The sequence below is a fragment of the Myxine glutinosa genome, chromosome 3, assembly GCF_964187855.1.
Source record: "Myxine glutinosa chromosome 3, kmMyxGlut1.1, whole genome shotgun sequence".
Taxonomy (NCBI): domain Eukaryota; kingdom Metazoa; phylum Chordata; class Myxini; order Myxiniformes; family Myxinidae; genus Myxine; species Myxine glutinosa.
In genome coordinates this window covers 184,762,569-184,783,621 of record NC_136263.1, presented here as the reverse complement: position 1 = coordinate 184,783,621, position 21,053 = coordinate 184,762,569, and the positions used below count along the sequence as shown (strand labels likewise).

The following is a 21,053-nucleotide window of genomic DNA, read 5'->3' as shown; positions in this document are numbered from 1 at the left end:
CAGGAATATTTAATCTGGATGGAGGTTATATATTCATCCAGGTTATTTATACAGGAATATGTAATCTGGATGGAGGTTATATATTCATCCAGGTTATTTATACAGGAATATATAATCTGGATGGAGGTTATATATTCATCCAGGTTATTTATCCAGGAATATATAATCTGGATGGAGGTTATATATTCATCCAGGTTATTTATACAGGAATATATAATCTGGATGGAGGTTATATATTCATACAGGTTATTTATACAGGAATATATAACCTGGTTGGAGGTTATACATTCATCCAGGTTATTTATACAGGAATATATAATCTGGATGGAGGTTATACATTCATCCAGGTTATTTATACAGGAATATATAATCTGGATGGAGGTTATATATTCATACAGGTTATTTATACAGGAATATATAATCTGGATGGAGGTTATATATTCATACAGGTTATTTATACAGGAATATATAATCTGGATGGAGGTTATATATTCATACAGGTTATTTATACAGGAATATATAACCTGGTTGGAGGTTATATATTCATCCAGGTTATTTATACAGGAATATATAATCTGGATGGAGGTTATATATTCATACAGGTTATTTATACAGGAATATATAATCTGGATGGAGGTTATATATTCATACAGGTTATTTATACAGGAATATATAATCTGGATGGAGGTTATATATTCATACAGGTTATTTATACAGGAATATATAACCTGGTTGGAGGTTATATATTCATCCAGGTTATTTATACAGGAATATATAATCTGGATGGAGGTTATATATTCATACAGGTTATTTATACAAGAATATGTAATCTGGATGGAGGTTATATATTCATACAGGTTATTTATACAGGAATATTTAATCTGGATGGAGGTTATATATTCATACAGGTTATTTATACAGGAATATTTAATCTGGATGGAGGTTATATATTCATACAGGTTATTTATACATGAATATGTAATCTGGATGGAGGTTATATATTCATACAGGTTATTTATACATGAATATGTAATCTGGATGGAGGTTATATATTCATACAGGTTATTTATACAGGAATATTTAATCTGGATGGAGGTTATATATTCATACAGGTTATTTATACAGGAATATATAATCTGGATGGAGGTTATATATTCATACAGGTTATTTATACAGGAATATATAATCTGGATGGAGGTTATATATTCATCCAGGTTATTTATCCAGGAATATATAATCTGGATGGAGGTTATATATTCATCCAGGTTATTTATACAGGAATATGTAATCTGGATGGAGGTTATATATTCATACAGGTTATTTATCCAGGAATATATAATATGGATGGAGGTTATATATTCATACAGGTTATTTATACAGGAATATATAATCTGGATGGAGGTTATATATTCATACAGGTTATTTATACAGGAATATATAATCTGGATGGAGGTTATATATTCATACAGGTTATTTATACAGGAATATATAATCTGGATGGAGGTTATATATTCATACAGGTTATTTATACAGGAATATATAACCTGGTTGGAGGTTATATATTCATACAGGTTATTTATACAGGAATATATAATCTGGATGGAGGTTATATATTCATACAGGTTATTTATACAGGAATATATAATCTGGATGGAGGTTATATATTAATACAGGTTATTTATACAGGAATATATAATCTGGATGGAGGTTATATATTCATACAGGTTATTTATACAGGAATATATAATCTGGATGGAGGTTATATATTCATACAGGTTATTTATACAGGAATATGTAATCTGGATGGAGGTTATATATTCATACAGGTTATTTATACAGGAATATGTAATCTGGATGGAGGTTATATATTCATACAGGTAATTTATACAGGAATATATAACCTGGTTGGAGGTTATATATTCATACAGGTTATTTATACAGGAATATATAACCTGGTTGGAGGTTATATATTCATACAGGAATATATAACCTGGTTGGAGGTTATATATTCATACAGGTTATTTATACAGGAATATATAATCTGGATGGAGGTTATATATTCATACAGGTTATTTATCCAGGAATATATAATCTGGATGGAGGTTATATATTCATGCAGGTTATTTATACAGGAATATATAATCTGGATGGAGGTTATATATTCATACAGGTTATTTATACAGGAATATATAACCTGGTTGGAGGTTATATATTCATACAGGTTATTTATACAGGAATATATAATCTGGATGGAGGTTATATATTCATACAGGTTATTTATACAGGAATATATAATCTGGATGGAGGTTATATATTAATACAGGTTATTTATACAGGAATATATAATCTGGATGGAGGTTATATATTCATACAGGTTATTTATACAGGAATATATAATCTGGATGGAGGTTATATATTCATACAGGTTATTTATACAGGAATATGTAATCTGGATGGAGGTTATATATTCATACAGGTTATTTATACAGGAATATGTAATCTGGATGGAGGTTATATATTCATACAGGTAATTTATACAGGAATATATAACCTGGTTGGAGGTTATATATTCATACAGGTTATTTATACAGGAATATATAACCTGGTTGGAGGTTATATATTCATACAGGAATATATAACCTGGTTGGAGGTTATATATTCATACAGGTTATTTATACAGGAATATATAATCTGGATGGAGGTTATATATTCATACAGGTTATTTATCCAGGAATATATAATCTGGATGGAGGTTATATATTCATGCAGGTTATTTATACAGGAATATATAATCTGGATGGAGGTTATATATTCATACAGGTTATTTATACAGGAATTTATAATCTGGATGGAGGTTATATATTCATGCAGGTTATTTATACAGGAATATATAATCTGGATGGAGGTTATATATTCATACAGGTTATTTATACAGGAATTTATAATCTGGATGGAGGTTATATATTCATGCAGGTTATTTATACAGGAATATGTAATCTGGATGGAGGTTATATATTCATACAGGTTATTTATACAGGAATTTATAATCTGGATGGAGGTTATATATTCATACAGGTTATTTATACAGGAATATATAATCTGGATGGAGGTTATATATTCATACAGGTTATGTATACAGGAATATGTAATCTGGATGGAGGTTATATATTCATACAGGTTATTTATACAGGAATTTATAATCTGGATGGAGGTTATATATTCATACAGGTTATTTATACAGGAATTTATAATCTGGATGGAGGTTATATATTCATACAGGTTATTTATACAGGAATATATAATCTGGATGGAGGTTATATATTCATACAGGTTATGTATACAGGAATATATAATCTGGATGGAGGTTATATATTCATACAGGTTATGTATACAGGAATATGTAATCTGGATGGAGGTTATATATTCATCCAGGTTATTTATACAGGAATTTATAATCTGGATGGAGGTTATATATTCATACAGGTTATTTATACAGGAATTTATAATCTGGATGGAGGTTATATATTCATACAGGTTATTTATACAGGAATATGTAATCTGGATGGAGGTTATATATTCATACAGGTTATTTATACAGGAATATGTAATCTGGATGGAGGTTATATATTCATACAGGTTATTTATACAGGAATTTATAATCTGGTTGGAGGTTATATATTCATACAGGTTATTTATACAGGAATATGTAATCGGGATGGAGGTTATATATTCATACAGGTTATTTATACAGGAATATGTAATCTGGATGGAGGTTATATATTCATACAGGTTATTTATACAGGAATATGTAATCTGGATGGAGGTTATATATTCATACAGGTTATTTATACAGGAATATATAACCTGGTTGGAGGTTATATATTCATACAGGTTATTTATACAGGAATTTATAATCTGGTTGGAGGTTATATATTCATACAGGTTATTTATACAGGAATATGTAATCTGGATGGAGGTTATATATTCATACAGGTTATTTATACAGGAATATGTAATCTGGATGGAGGTTATATATTCATACAGGTTATTTATACAGGAATATGTAATCTGGATGGAGGTTATATATTCATACAGGTTATTTATACAGGAATTTATAATCTGGTTGGAGGTTATATATTCATACAGGTTATTTATACAGGAATATGTAATCGGGATGGAGGTTATATATTCATACAGGTTATTTATACAGGAATTTATAATCTGGTTGGAGGTTATATATTCATACAGGTTATTTATACAGGAATATGTAATCTGGATGGAGGTTATATATTCATACAGGTTATTTATACAGGAATTTATAATCTGGATGGAGGTTATATATTCATACAGGTTATTTATACAGGAATATGTAATCTGGATGGAGGTTATATATTCATACAGGTTATTTATACAGGAATTTATAATCTGGATGGAGGTTATATATTCATACAGGTTATTTATACAGGAATATGTAATCTGGATGGAGGTTATATATTCATACAGGTTATTTATACAGGAATATGTAATCTGGATGGAGGTTATATATTCATACAGGTTATTTATACAGGAATTTATAATCTGGATGGAGGTTATATATTCATACAGGTTATTTATACAGGAATATATAATCTGGTTGGAGGTTATATATTCATACAGGTTATTTATACAGGAATTTATAATCTGGATGGAGGTTATATATTCATACAGGTTATTTATACAGGAATATATAATCTGGTTGGAGGTTATATATTCATACAGGTTATTTATACAGGAATATGTAATCTGGATGGAGGTTATATATTCATACAGGTTATTTATACAGGAATTTATAATCTGGTTGGAGGTTATATATTCATACAGGTTATTTATACAGGAATATGTAATCTGGATGGAGGTTATATATTCATACAGGTTATTTATACAGGAATATGTAATCGGGATGGAGGTTATATATTCATACAGGTTATTTATACAGGAATATGTAATCTGGTTGGAGGTTATATATTCATACAGGTTATTTATACAGGAATATGTAATCTGGATGGAGGTTATATATTCATACAGGTTATTTATACAGGAATTTATAATCTGGATGGAGGTTATATATTCATACAGGTTATTTATACAGGAATATGTAATCTGGATGGAGGTTATATATTCATACAGGTTATTTATACAGGAATATGTAATCTGGATGGAGGTTATATATTCATACAGGTTATTTATACAGGAATTTATAATCTGGTTGGAGGTTATATATTCATACAGGTTATTTATACAGGAATATGTAATCTGGATGGAGGTTATATATTCATACAGGTTATTTATACAGGAATATGTAATCTGGATGGAGGTTATATATTCATACAGGTTATTTATACAGGAATATGTAATCTGGATGGAGGTTATATATTCATACAGGTTATTTATACAGGAATATGTAATCGGGATGGAGGTTATATATTCATACAGGTTATTTATACAGGAATATGTAATCGGGATGGAGGTTATATATTCATACAGGTTATTTATACAGGAATATGTAATCTGGTTGGAGGTTATATATTCATCCAGGTTATTTATACAGGAATATGTAATCTGGATGGAGGTTATATATTCATACAGGTTATTTATACAGGAATATGTAATCTGGATGGAGGTTATATATTCATACAGGTTATTTATACAGGAATTTATAATCTGGTTGGAGGTTATATATTCATACAGGTTATTTATACAGGAATATGTAATCTGGATGGAGGTTATATATTCATCCAGGTTATTTATACAGGAATATGTAATCTGGATGGAGGTTATATATTCATACAGGTTATTTATACAGGAATTTATAATCTGGTTGGAGGTTATATATTCATACAGGTTATTTATACAGGAATATGTAATCTGGATGGAGGTTATATATTCATACAGGTTATTTATACAGGAATATTTAACCTGGTTGGAGGTTATATATATTCATCCAGGTTATTTATACAGGAATATATAATCTGGTTGGAGGTTATATATTCATACAGGTTATTTATACAGGAATTTATAATCTGGATGGAGGTTATATATTCATACAGGTTATTTATACAGGAATATATAACCTGGTTGGAGGTTATATATTCATACAGGTTATTTATACAGGAATTTATAATCTGGATGGAGGTTATATATTCATACAGGTTATTTATACAGGAATTTATAATCTGGATGGAGGTTATATATTCATACAGGTTATTTATACAGGAATATATAACCTGGTTGGAGGTTATATATTCATACAGGTTATTTATACAGGAATTTATAATCTGGTTGGAGGTTATATATTCATACAGGTTATTTATACAGGAATATATAACCTGGTTGGAGGTTATATATTCATACAGGTTATTTATACAGGAATTTATAATCTGGATGGAGGTTATATATTCATACAGGTTATTTATACAGGAATATATAACCTGGTTGGAGGTTATATATTCATACAGGTTATTTATACAGGAATTTATAATCTGGTTGGAGGTTATATATTCATCCAGGTTATTTATACAGGAATATGTAATCTGGATGGAGGTTATGTATTCATACAGGTTATTTATACAGGAATATATAACCTGGTTGGAGGTTATATATTCATCCAGGTTATTTATACAGGAATATGTAATCTGGATGGAGGTTATATATTCATCCAGGTTATTTATACAGGAATATGTAATCTGGATGGAGGTTATATATTCATACAGGTTATTTATACAGGAATATGTAATCTGGATGGAAGTTATATATTCATCCAGGTTATTTATACAGGAATATATAATCTGGATGGAGGTTATATATTCATCCAGGTTATTTATACAGGAATATATAATCTGGTTGGAGGTTATATATTCATCCAGGTTATTTATACAGGAATATATAATCTGGATGGAGGTTATATATTCATACAGGTTATTTATACAGGAATATATAACCTGGTTGGAGGTTATATATTCATACAGGTTATTTATACAGGAATTTATAATCTGGTTGGAGGTTATATATTCATACAGGTTATTTATACAGGAATATGTAATCTGGATGGAGGTTATATATTCATCCAGGTTATTTATACAGGAATATGTAATCTGGATGGAGGTTATGTATTCATACAGGTTATTTATACAGGAATATATAACCTGGTTGGAGGTTATATATTCATCCAGGTTATTTATACAGGAATATGTAATCTGGATGGAGGTTATATATTCATCCAGGTTATTTATACAGGAATATGTAATCTGGATGGAGGTTATATATTCATACAGGTTATTTATACAGGAATATGTAATCTGGATGGAAGTTATATATTCATCCAGGTTATTTATACAGGAATATATAATCTGGATGGAGGTTATATATTCATCCAGGTTATTTATACAGGAATATATAATCTGGTTGGAGGTTATATATTCATCCAGGTTATTTATACAGGAATATATAATCTGGATGGAGGTTATATATTCATACAGGTTATTTATCCAGGAATATATAATCTGGATGGAGGTTATATATTCATCCAGGTTATTTATCCAGGAATATATAATCTGGATGGAGGTTATATATTCATCCAGGTTATTTATCCAGGAATATTTAATGTGGATGGAGGTTATATATTCATCCAGGTTATTTATCCAGGAATATATAATCTGGATGGAGGTTATATATTCATCCAGGTTATTTATCCAGGAATATTTAATGTGGATGGAGGTTATATATTCATCCAGGTTATTTATCCAGGAATATTTAATGTGGATGGAGGTTATATATTCATCCAGGTTATTTATCCAGGAATATATAATCTGGATGGAGGTTATATATTCATCCAGGTTATTTATCCAGGAATATATAATCTGGATGGAGGTTATATATTCATCCAGGTTATTTATCCAGGAATATTTAATGTGGATGGAGGTTATATATTCATCCAGGTTATTTATCCAGGAATATGTAATCTGGTTGGAGGTTATATATTCATACAGGTTATTTATACAGGAATATATAACCTGGTTGGAGGTTATATATTCATCCAGGTTATTTATCCAGGAATATGTAATCTGGTTGGAGGTTATATATTCATACAGGTTATTTATACAGGAATATATAACCTGGTTGGAGGTTATATATTCATCCAGGTTATTTATACAGGAATTTATAATCTGGATGGAGGTTATATATTCATACAGGTTATTTATACAGGAATATATAACCTGGTTGGAGGTTATATATTCATCCAGGTTATTTATACAGGAATTTATAATCTGGATGGAGGTTATATATTCATACAGGTTATTTATACAGGAATTTATAATCTGGATGGAGGTTATATATTCATACAGGTTATTTATACAGGAATATATAACCTGGTTGGAGGTTATATATTCATACAGGTTATTTATACAGGAATTTATAATCTGGATGGAGGTTATATATTCATACAGGTTATTTATACAGGAATATATAACCTGGTTGGAGGTTATATATTCATCCAGGTTATTTATACAGGAATTTATAATCTGGATGGAGGTTATATATTCATACAGGTTATTTATACAGGAATATATAACCTGGTTGGAGGTTATATATTCATACAGGTTATTTATACAGGAATTTATAATCTGGTTGGAGGTTATATATTCATACAGGTTATTTATACAGGAATATGTAATCTGGATGGAGGTTATATATTCATCCAGGTTATTTATACAGGAATATGTAATCTGGATGGAGGTTATGTATTCATACAGGTTATTTATACAGGAATATGTAATCTGGATGGAGGTTATATATTCATCCAGGTTATTTATACAGGAATATATAATCTGGATGGAGGTTATATATTCATACAGGTTATTTATACAGGAATATGTAATCTGGATGGAGGTTATATATTCATACAGGTTATTTATACAGGAATATATAATCTGGATGGAGGTTATATATTCATCCAGGTTATTTATACAGGAATATATAATCTGGTTGGAGGTTATATATTCATCCAGGTTATTTATACAGGAATATATAATCTGGATGGAGGTTATATATTCATCCAGGTTATTTATACAGGAATATATAATCTGGATGGAGGTTATATATTCATACAGGTTATTTATACAGGAATATTTAATGTGGATGGAGGTTATATATTCATCCAGGTTATTTATCCAGGAATATATAATCTGGATGGAGGTTATATATTCATCCAGGTTATTTATCCAGGAATATTTAATGTGGATGGAGGTTATATATTCATCCAGGTTATTTATACAGGAATATGTAATCTGGATGGAGGTTATATATTCATACAGGTTATTTATACAGGAATATATAACCTGGTTGGAGGTTATATATTCATCCAGGTTATTTATACAGGAATATGTAATCTGGATGGAGGTTATATATTCATACAGGTTATTTATACAGGAATATATAATCTGGATGGAGGTTATATATTCATCCAGGTTATTTATACAGGAATATATAATCTGGATGGAGGTTATATATTCATCCAGGTTATTTATCCAGGAATATATAATCTGGATGGAGGTTATATATTCATCCAGGTTATTTATACAGGAATATATAATCTGGATGGAGGTTATATATTCATACAGGTTATTTATACAGGAATATATAATCTGGATGGAGGTTATATATTCATACAGGTTATTTATACAGGAATATATAATCTGGATGGAGGTTATATATTCATCCAGGTTATTTATACAGGAATATATAATCTGGATGGAGGTTATATATTCATACAGGTTATTTATCCAGGAATATATAATCTGGATGGAGGTTATATATTCATCCAGGTTATTTATACAGGAATATATAATCTGGATGGAGGTTATATATTCATACAGGTTATTTATACAGGAATATATAATCTGGATGGAGGTTATATATTCATACAGGTTATTTATACAGGAATATGTAATCTGGATGGAGGTTATATATTCATACAGGTTATTTATACAGGAATATATAACCTGGTTGGAGGTTATATATTCATCCAGGTTATTTATACAGGAATATGTAATCTGGATGGAGGTTATATATTCATCCAGGTTATTTATCCAGGAATATATAATCTGGATGGAGGTTATATATTCATACAGGTTATTTATACAGGAATATATAACCTGGATGGAGGTTATATATTCATACAGGTTATTTATACAGGAATATATAATCTGGATGGAGGTTATATATTCATCCAGGTTATTTATACAGGAATATATAATCTGGATGGAGGTTATATATTCATACAGGTTATTTATACAGGAATATATAACCTGGATGGAGGTTATATATTCATACAGGTTATTTATACAGGAATATATAATCTGGATGGAGGTTATATATTCATCCAGGTTATTTATACAGGAATATATAATCTGGATGGAGGTTATATATTCATACAGGTTATTTATCCAGGAATATATAATCTGGATGGAGGTTATATATTCATACAGGTTATTTATACAGGAATATATAATCTGGTTGGAGGTTATATATTCATCCAGGTTATTTATACAGGAATTTATAATCTGGATGGAGGTTATATATTCATACAGGTTATTTATACAGGAATATATAATCTGGATGGAGGTTATATATTCATCCAGGTTATTTATCCAGGAATATATAATCTGGATGGAGGTTATATATTCATACAGGTTATTTATACAGGAATATATAATCTGGATGGAGGTTATATATTCATCCAGGTTATTTATACAGGAATATATAATCTGGATGGAGGTTATATATTCATACAGGTTATTTATACAGGAATATATAATCTGGATGGAGGTTATATATTCATACAGGTTATTTATCCAGGAATATATAATCTGGATGGAGGTTATATATTCATCCAGGTTATTTATACAGGAATATATAATCTGGATGGAGGTTATATATTCATACAGGTTATTTATACAGGAATATATAATCTGGATGGAGGTTATATATTCATACAGGTTATTTATACAGGAATATATAATCTGGATGGAGGTTATATATTCATACAGGTTATTTATCCAGAAATATATAACCTGGTTGGAGGTTATATATTCATACAGGTTATTTATCCAGGAATATATAATCTGGATGGAGGTTATATATTCATCCAGGTTATTTATCCAGGAATATATAATCTGGATGGAGGTTATATATTCATCCAGGTTATTTATACAGGAATATATAATCTGGATGGAGGTTATATATTCATACAGGTTATTTATCCAGGAATATATAATCTGGATGGAGGTTATATATTCATCCAGGTTATTTATACAGGAATATGTAATCTGGATGGAGGTTATATATTCATCCAGGTTATTTATCCAGAAATATATAATCTGGATGGAGGTTATATATTCATCCAGGTTATTTATCCAGAAATATATAATCTGGATGGAGGTTATATATTCATACAGGTTATTTATCCAGAAATATATAACCTGGATGGAGGTTATATATTCATCCAGGTTATTTATCCAGAAATATATAACCTGGATGGAGGTTATATATTCTCCCTTGTCTGTTTGTTTTGCTGTCTGTTTGTCTGTCTGTCTGTTTGTTACTTGCGAAATCGAAGATTTTTCAAGTATATTGGTCGGTTGCGTTTCTATTCGTCTGTCTCTGTTTGTTTGTCACTCACCTTCAGGTCACAATTCTAAACCGATCGTCATGAAACTTCATCAAGTTGTAGAGGTCGTCACAATTGAGAAGCCTCTTGATTTTAAGGTCAACATAGGCCAAAAGGTCAACATCAGCCGAATTTCTAAAATGCTCAATTTTTATCTGATTGACTTGAAATTTTAAGAGGATTTGCATATCAGTCACTGAATTAAACCACGAAATATTTTTGGGGTCATCATAGACCAACAACTTATTTTAGGGATTTCGCAAGTAAGCGGGTACTCAAGGATATGTGTCGAGGATAAGGATTGTTACTTGGAATGGCTCACCAAGCCTCTGAAAAATATTTGGAAAGTACCTGAGAGAAAGGGCTGTGCCTCGATCTGCCCAACTACCTCTTTGATACTTGCTGAGGCAATATCGATCGATTAACAAACGTTGGGTTTTGTTATATTAACATTGAGCAGGAGGAAAGCATTAAAGATTTTGTGATTTACTTTAGCAAGCTTTGAACTGACTCTCTGCTCACTTTCACTCTTTCATTCCTCTTTTCTCCCACCTCTGGAACAAACTCCCTCACTGTCTTCAATCCCACTCCTCCCTCCAGGTTTTTAAAACAGATTTTCACCACCATCCCCGTTTATTCACGCCAGATCCACTTTTTTGAAATGCCAACTTCTTTCCTGGAAGTCCTTGCAGTGTCCATGTGTTTTATACTTCTCCCACTCCTCCCCTCCCCCCTTCCCACGTCTCCTCCCCCCAGCCCTCTCCCTCCCACACATTCCCGATGTCCCTGCTCTCAAATGTTGTCCTTGTGTGCTTCCCCTTCTCTCCCCACTCCCATGCCTCCTCCCCCCAGCCCTCTCCCTCCCACACATTCCCGATGTCCCTGCTCTCAAATGTTGTCCTTGTGTGCTTCCCCCTCTCTCCCCATTCCCATGCCTTCTCCCCCCCAGCCCCCCTTCTCACACCCCTCCCCCCCAACACCCCCCATCCCCACATCTCCTCCCCCCAAGCCCTCTCCATCCCACACATTCCCGATGTCCCTGCTCTCAAATGTTGTCCTTGTGTGCTTCCCCCTCTCTCCCCATTCCCACGCATCCTCCCCCCAGCCCTCTCCCTCCCACACATTCCCGATGTCCCTGCTCTCAAATGTTGTCCTTGTGTGCTTCCCCTTCTCTCCCCACTCCCATGCCTCCTCCCCCCAGCCCTCTCCCTCCCACACATTCCCGATGTCCCTGCTCTCAAATGTTGTCCTTGTGTGCTTCCCCCTCTCTCCCCATTCCCATGCCTTCTCCCCCCCAGCCCCCCTTCTCACACCCCTCCCCCCCCAACACCCCCCATCCCCACGCCTCCTCTCCCCAAGCCCTCTCCCTCCCACAGATCTCCCGATGTCCCTGCTCTCAAATGTTTTCCTTGTGTGCTTCCCCCTCTCTCCCCATCTTGTCTACCGTTACCCTTATTATATGTTTTATGTGTCCGTTTTTTTTTGTGATTAATGTCAGCTCTTTCACGAGCCTCGATCTTGTGTGCAACAAAAAACAAAAAAAAAAACTGAAATGCAACTCAAAAGTATAAAATAATTTTGTTGCATTTCTTGAGATAATAAGTGTTTCGGAATAATTATCAGTTGGGGATGATTTTACAATAATTTCTTTAAGATTATTGATATTTCTCTTCTTCTTTAACAGGAAGAAAACTTCTGGATGACATAAACTGTTCATTGAAACTACTGAAGATTTTTGTTGCGCTGTTGATGATCTTCTCTTTTATCATCATCACCCTGCCTTATACAAGAGAGATACTTACATCAAAAGAGCTTCCTTCATCAAAAGAGCTTCCTTCATCAAAAGGGCTGCCTCCATCAAAAGGGCTGCCTTCATCAAAAGGGCTGCCTCCATCAAAAGGGCTGCCTCCATCAAAAGAGCTTCCTTCATCAAAAGGGCTGCCTCCATCAAAAGGGCTGCCTTCATCAAAAGGGCTGCCTCCATCAAAAGGGCTGCCTCCATCAAAAGGGCTGCCTCCATCAAAAGGGCTGCCTCCATCAAAAGAGCTTCCTTCATCAAAAGGGCTGCCTCCATCAAAAGGGCTGCCTTCATCAAAAGGGCTGCCTCCATCAAAAGGGCTGCCTTCATCAAAAGGGCTGCCTTCATCAAAAGGGCTGCCTCCATCAAAAGGGCTGCCTCCATCAAAAGGGCTGCCTCCATCAAAAGAGCTTCCTTCATCAAAAGAGCTTCCTTCATCAAAAGAGCTTCCTTCATCAAAAGGGCTGCCTCCATCAAAAGGGCTGCCTCCATCAAAAGGGCTGCCTCCATCAAAAGAGCTTCCTTCATCAAAAGAGCTTCCTTCATCAAAAGGGCTGCCTCCATCAAAAGAGCTTCCTTCATCAAAAGAGCTTCCTTCATCAAAAGGGCTGCCTCCATCAAAAGAGCTTCCTTCATCAAAAGGGCTGCCTCCATCAAAAGAGCTTCCTTCATCAAAAGGGCTGCCTCCATCAAAAGAGCTTCCTTCATCAAAAGAGCTTCCTTCATCAAAAGAGCTTCCTTCATCAAAAGGGCTGCCTCCATCAAAAGAGCTTCCTTCATCAAAAGAGCTTCCTTCATCAAAAGAGCTTCCTTCATCAAAAGGGCTGCCTCCATCAAAAGAGCTTCCTTCATCAAAAGAGCTTCCTTCATCAAAAGAGCTTCCTTCATCAAAAGAGCTTCCTTCATCAAAAGGGCTGCCTCCATCAAAAGGGCTGCCTTCATCAAAAGGGCTGCCTTCATCAAAAGGGCTGCCTCCATCAAAAGGGCTGCCTTCATCAAAAGGGCTGCCTTCATCAAAAGGGCTGCCTTCATCAAAAGGGCTGCCTTCATCAAAAGGGCTGCCTCCATCAAAAGGGCTGCCTCCATCAAAAGGGCTGCCTCCATCAAAAGGGCTGCCTTCATCAAAAGGGCTGCCTTCATCAAAAGGGCTGCCTCCATCAAAAGGGCTGCCTCCATCAAAAGGGCTGCCTCCATCAAAAGAGCTTCCTTCATCAAAAGAGCTTCCTTCATCAAAAGAGCTTCCTTCATCAAAAGGGCTGCCTCCATCAAAAGGGCTGCCTTCATCAAAAGGGCTGCCTTCATCAAAAGGGCTGCCTCCATCAAAAGGGCTGCCTTCATCAAAAGGGCTGCCTTCATCAAAAGGGCTGCCTTCATCAAAAGGGCTGCCTTCATCAAAAGGGCTGCCTTCAGCAAAAGGGCTGCCTTCATCAAAAGAGCTTCCTTCATCAAAAGAGCTTCCTCCATCAAAAGAGCTTCCTTCATCAAAAGGGCTTCCTTCATCAAAAGGGCTGCCTCCATCAAAAGAGCTTCCTCCATCAAAAGAGCTTCCTCCATCAAAAGAGCTTCCTCCATCAAAAGAGCTTCCTCCATCAAAAGGGCTGCCTCCATCAAAAGGGCTGCCTCCATCAAAAGAGCTTCCTTCATCAAAAGAGCTTCCTCCATCAAAAGAGCTTCCTCCATCAAAAGAGCTTCCTCCATCAAAAGGGCTGCCTCCATCAAAAGGGCTGCCTCCATCAAAAGAGCTTCCTTCATCAAAAGAGCTTCCTGCACAAGCAACTCAAAAAAGCTAAGATCGTTTTCAGTAGATATTCTCAGATATTTCTAAAAAAACATTCGAATAAGCAAAAAAACCCACTTGTGCTCACTGGTGCGTCGCACACTTTGGGGCCATTGAGTGTACCATTGATTCAATGACCACGAGGTTGGACTTTTGCTCATATATAGCATTGTTTTGTGTTACTGATGAACTGATAACTTTTATTTGTATTTCGACCCATTTAACTTTTTGTGTTGAATAGTTGAGAGACAAGTCAGCACACCAACTAACATTTTAGGAACGATTGGCTATTGTTGTTGTTGTTGTTGTTGTTGTTGTTGTTGTTGTATTGCCCCGGACAGTTCTTTCGAACCAGAAACAAACAGTTGGCATGGAGTCAGCCGATCGATCTCGCAGAAGTGACCCAGAGATCCCCTACATCCAGCATGATGTACCCCCACCTTCACGAAGTCAGCGTCATGACAGAGTGAGAGAGAGAGACAAAAAAATATTCCCTTTCCAAGGCCATTTTCCCTGCTAGAGCAGGGGTTAGCCTTGCGGGCTCCATGACAATCAGCATGGTTCCCTTTTTGAGGCAATGTTTTTATGGCCGGATGCCCTTCCTGACACCAACCCTTTAGTCGCCTCTTACGACACGCAGGGATACGGTGTCACCTATTCTAAACCGGGGCACACACCGGCACATTCATCCCAGCAAGCGGGTACTCAATTTGCCGACCTCGGATGAATGACAGGGTGTCAACTCCCACTGGCATTAATTCAATGATTGACCAGGATTTGAACCCAGGATCCGAGGCTCCCAAGCCAGCACCCTAACCGCTAAGCCAACACTAGGCGAGAGACAGAGACCGAGAGAAACCGAGAGAGACCGAGAGAGACCGAGAGAGACCGAAGGACAGAGAGAGAGAAAGAGAGAAAGAGAGAAGAGGGAAAGGGCCCGGTGATAGATCGGTACTCCGCACGTGACAAATCGGTCTAATACCAATGGATTTGACCAATGTATATGGTCAAATAACAAATCCGGGCAGCAGGAAAATGGGGAAGATTTGGCTCCTGATTTGCATTGGGGGTACAACCTCCGCGAAGAGGCATCCCCGACGTTTCTATGTTTGACTGTTGGTGGTGACAGTGGAGGACCACACTCTTGACAGAGCACAAAGGTGCCCATATACAAGTTGTAAACATTTCTGTGGTTATGAACCAATCCTGGACATGACGTTACTGCTCTGGTGATCTGCCCAGGATTGGCTCATAATCAGATCACAAAACGACATATTAATTCGAATTAGGCCTTTCGCAACGTGTGCTTTCAGTTTTGAGACGTGTGCCCGTGTATTCATACACACAAACCGACCCTTTTTGGCATCACAACCCTTCCCGGGAGTTCCCTGATTCCACGGTAGATGGATTTATTGAAATCGTAGATCTCAAGTTATAACACGACAAACAAACAAACAGACAGACAGATAGACACGCCTCCTTTTATAATATAGATTACTTTACACAGGTTTATTATAACACCTCCGTGCTCAGGCCTCAAGTGAGTACATTCTTATGCATTGCCTGAGTTTACCTGGGGGTGATTGAGTAATATGTTTTGTGATTGTCATGCAGGAAATATTTAAATACATATTTCATTGAATTTCCCTGGATAACACCGATTACTTCCGATGGTATATTAATATAAGAACTAGTATAACTCGGTGCGCTCCGCGTGCCTCACCACACGTCGTTTCAGAGGGATAGACATCTTTGACCATTTCGGTGTCTTTTGGGTCTTCGGGGTCTTTTGGGACTTCAGTGTCTTCAGGGGCTTTTGGGTCTTAAGGGTCTTCAGGGTGTTTTGGGTCTTCAGGGTGTTTTGGGTCTTCACGGTGTTTTGGGTCTTTGGGGTGTTTTGGGTCTTCAGCGTATTTTGGATCTTTAAGGGTATTGTCTTCAGGGGTCTTGGTGGTATTGAGGGTCTCGGGGGACTTAAAGGGGCATCAAAGTTCTGAAGGGTCTCAGCAGTCAAAACGTAAATTAAGAGGGTGTTAATTATATTTGAAGAAGAAGAAGACCTTTTGGTCGCATATAAACATACATACAAACAAACAGACATACACACAAACTGACATAACAATATACATTTATTCTATTATCACTAGATGGTATTCATAGAATACTTACCCTGTGCAGTCAACTTGGTGTGAGCCAACTCTTCTGTTTTTGAACGTTTTTTTTTTGATCCAATATGGCTGCCAGACCACGTGAGCGATGACATCATCAATTTATATTCTCTAAATAATTGATGCATAGATCATGTTCAATAAATTTCAAAATGATCAGACTAAGCGTTGTCCCTGTCGAATTATGACGTCATAATTATGACACTAATGACATCATCGTTAACAAAACCTATTCCCCATATGGAGTTATTTACAATGAGCCACGTTTCATTTTTTTCCATAGAGCGGTTTTGGAGATATAGAGGTACAACATTTTTCGGTTTTTCCAAGATGGCACCTGTAACACATCACCTATGACGTCATGATTATCATTAAAATATTCGAACGGAGGAGGCGTTCCTATCGTGAAAATTTCGTGTCCATCAGACCAACAGTTGCTGAATTTTTTTAAATAATGATCAGATGGATAAGTGTTGTATTTGTCGAATTATGACGTCATAACGAAGGCACCGATGACATCATCATTAACATATTTTATTCCCCATGGTGAGTCGGTGACAATGAGCCAGGTCTCAATTTTTTCCATGAAGTGGTTTCAGAGATATAGAGGTGCGAAGTTTTTCCAAGATGGCGCCTGTACCACGTGACCTATGACGTCATAATAATAATTGAAATATTATACAGGAGTAGGCCCTCGTATGGTGAAAATTTCATGTCAATCGGACCAAGAATTGCAAAGAAAAAAAATTCATACTGATCTAATCAAGCTGGTGTACTTGTCGAATTCTGACGTCATAATTAAAGTACTGATGAAATCATCATTAACAGATCTTATTCCCCAAGTGGAGTACTTGACAATGAGCCATGTTTCAGTTTTTTCCCATGGAGCGGTTTCGGAGATATAAAGGTGCAACTTTTTTTCGATTTTTCCAAGATGGCGCCTGTACCACGTGACATATGACGTCATAATTATCATTTTTTAAATTCCACAGGAGGAGCCGCTCATATTCTGAAAATTTCGTGCCAATCGGACTAACAGTTGCAGAGGAATTTTTTTTTTCATACTGATAGGATCAAGTGTTGAACTTGTCGATTATGATATCATAATTAAGGCACCGATGACATCATCATCAACATGTCTTATTCCCCATGGTGAGTACTTGACAATGAGCCATGTTTCCATTTTTTCCATTGAGCGGTTTGGGAGATATAGAGGTGTAACGTTTTTCCAAGATGGTGCCTCTACCACATGAGCTATGGCATCATAATATTAACTAAAATATTCTACAGGAGGACGCCCTCCTATGGTGAAAATTCCATGTCAATCGGACCAATGGTTGCCGAGAAAATGAATTTTTAAAATGCAGACATGGCACACACTTTACTTTACTGAAATGCAGACACGTACGTACCTGAATGCTTTTTAAAATGCAGACAGGGCACACACTTTACTTTACTGAAATGCAGACACGTACGTACCCGCTTTTCGCTTCGTGAGCGCACAGTAATGAGATTAAGCCCTTGCCCCCCCCCCCCCCCCCCAAATCGAAAATCCAAACTACACCTATGGTTGCAAGTCTGGATGTGATCGACCCAGAACTGCAGGAGAAGTAGTGACAAACACATATTGTTACGTGCTCCTCCCAGACCCCCTGGTCACGATGTACCTCTGAACCCCGAGAGGAGCCACGGCAGAAAAATATGTTATTCTGTGTCAGAAACAATAGTGAAACCACACCAATGATTAATCAACAAACAAATATTGTATTAAAAATCACACAAGAATAACGGTACAACAAATAGCAATCAAAAGTATACTCAATACATCTTATGATGGTACCATCAACTAGCATAGAATAACTCACGGTGTTCCAAGTGAGTGGAAAAACCTTCCCCAATGTCTCTATATTCCCGTCCTCAAGACGAAGTTGACTCGCTCCAGCAATCGCGAGAACAATGTCCAATCGAGACCAGAATCCCGTGCGGATGGCAAGGGCAGTCGCACCGCCGAAGCAGCTCTCGGGCGTAGGCGGTCGAAGCGACGCAAAAAGTCACGTGGTCCAAAACCAAAGGCAAACTCGCGGCGGAATGGGAAATCCCAAAGGCGCCCTCCAGATATGAACGTTCCCGGTTCAGTCAGCGAACCGCCACTTACTCTTCAAACTCAGCGATGCGCACACACATCCCCGAAAGACGACAGGATGGTGAAAAAAGCTGACGCGTAGCCAAGCGCTTTTATTGAACAAAGCGCGAGTGTCAAAATGACCGACGGCTCTTACTTGAGTCGACACGGCCCTGCGATGATTCTTGAGAATCGCAACGCCCAAACCTGACCACGCAGGTTTTTCAATCCCCCAGCGATAACACCTATCGCAGGAACTCCTTTCAAGGAAACTCAAAGTTCACTCGCGACTTTCGTTCAACAACGCTCGCTACGGAGCTGGAAGCTACTCGCTTCTTGTCCGACTTCACTCGCCACGCCTTTGCCTTCTTCTTCTTCCTCTTCTTCCGGTTCCCGATCCGGTTTCCTGTTTCATTTCAGGTTAACCCTTTTACATTTTGATAATACGAATGGCCATTTCACTTAAACGATGATAATAATAATACATAGAACCAGAAGTGTTTCAAGTGGATGAAAACCACAACAGCGGAAGTGACGAATCCGTAACACTTCCCCCCCTCAAGAAAGAAAGTTTGAACACAGCGAGAACTTTCTTTGCAGGCAAACTCTGTAAACAAACAAAAGTACACTCACAACCCAAATCATCAATTCCCGTGAGCAACAATAATCAATATTCCCCAAAAATAAAGCAACAAAACTTCGAACAACCCACAGAGATTTCCAAAGTTAATTCACTCTGGACAAAGCATCAGCAACAACATTGTCCCTGCCCTTACATGTTCAATTTCCCCGTTGAACTCTTGCAAAGCCAAACTCCATCTCATCAACCTCTGATTTTTATTTTTAGATTCGGTTGAATGAAGGTTAAGGGGGTTGATCAAAAAATCTAAAATCAAGCAAATTGATAGCACTTTTTCCGGGAGGCCGAGCTGAGAACCAGGTTTCATGGTGGTTGGGTGGTGAGGCCTGGAAGTATTCACTACATGGACGCCTTTAGGAACGTGGAGTTCACTGTTAATCCGTGTAGGAAAGTTCACTACATGGACGCCTTGAGGAACGTGGCGTTCACGGTTAGTCCGTGTAGGAATCTTGGCTTGGCTGCTCCGCAGCATTCAGTACTTCAACTCTTCCTAATTTTCATAATAATCACGGTTGGACCGCTTGTCACTGTAGTCTCGTGAATAGCGGTCTCCTTCTCGGCCAATACCCTGATAATCATTCCTTCGGGAGCTGCCGTAACTCTGGGAGCCTCCATAGTAATATAGATTGTGACCACCACCAAAACTACCTCCACATTGACCTCCTCTGTAGCCCCCTCGACACCTATGAAATGCCTTCTCTACTGTTATGGTCCGACCCTCCAACTCCTTGCCATTCAGATCCTTTTCTGCATCTCTGGCATCCTTTGTGTTTTCAAATGTGACAAAGCCAAACCCTTCTTGACTTTTGTGTCTCCCTGTCTTTTATCAGCAGCACTTCCAAAA

General features: G+C 36.3%; 1 protein-coding gene across 2 annotated transcripts in view; it reads left to right on the top strand.

Moving 5' to 3' along the window:
- The window catches only part of LOC137417150 (uncharacterized), a 57,917-nt gene extending 42,329 nt beyond the window's left edge, over positions 1-15,588 (top strand). The window contains exon 2 of one of the 2 annotated variants that reach the window (XR_013622909.1): positions 13,389-13,522. Coding sequence is in view for 1 of the 2 variants with exons in the window: in XM_068102944.2 (XP_067959045.2) it covers positions 13,389-15,292 (1,904 nt within the window). In the remaining variant the exon portion in view is untranslated. Of the gene's footprint in view, positions 1-13,388 lie in introns of both variants that reach the window. The other variant, XM_068102944.2, reaches the window with a different exon arrangement.
- The last annotated feature ends 5,465 nt before the right edge of the window (positions 15,589-21,053 follow it).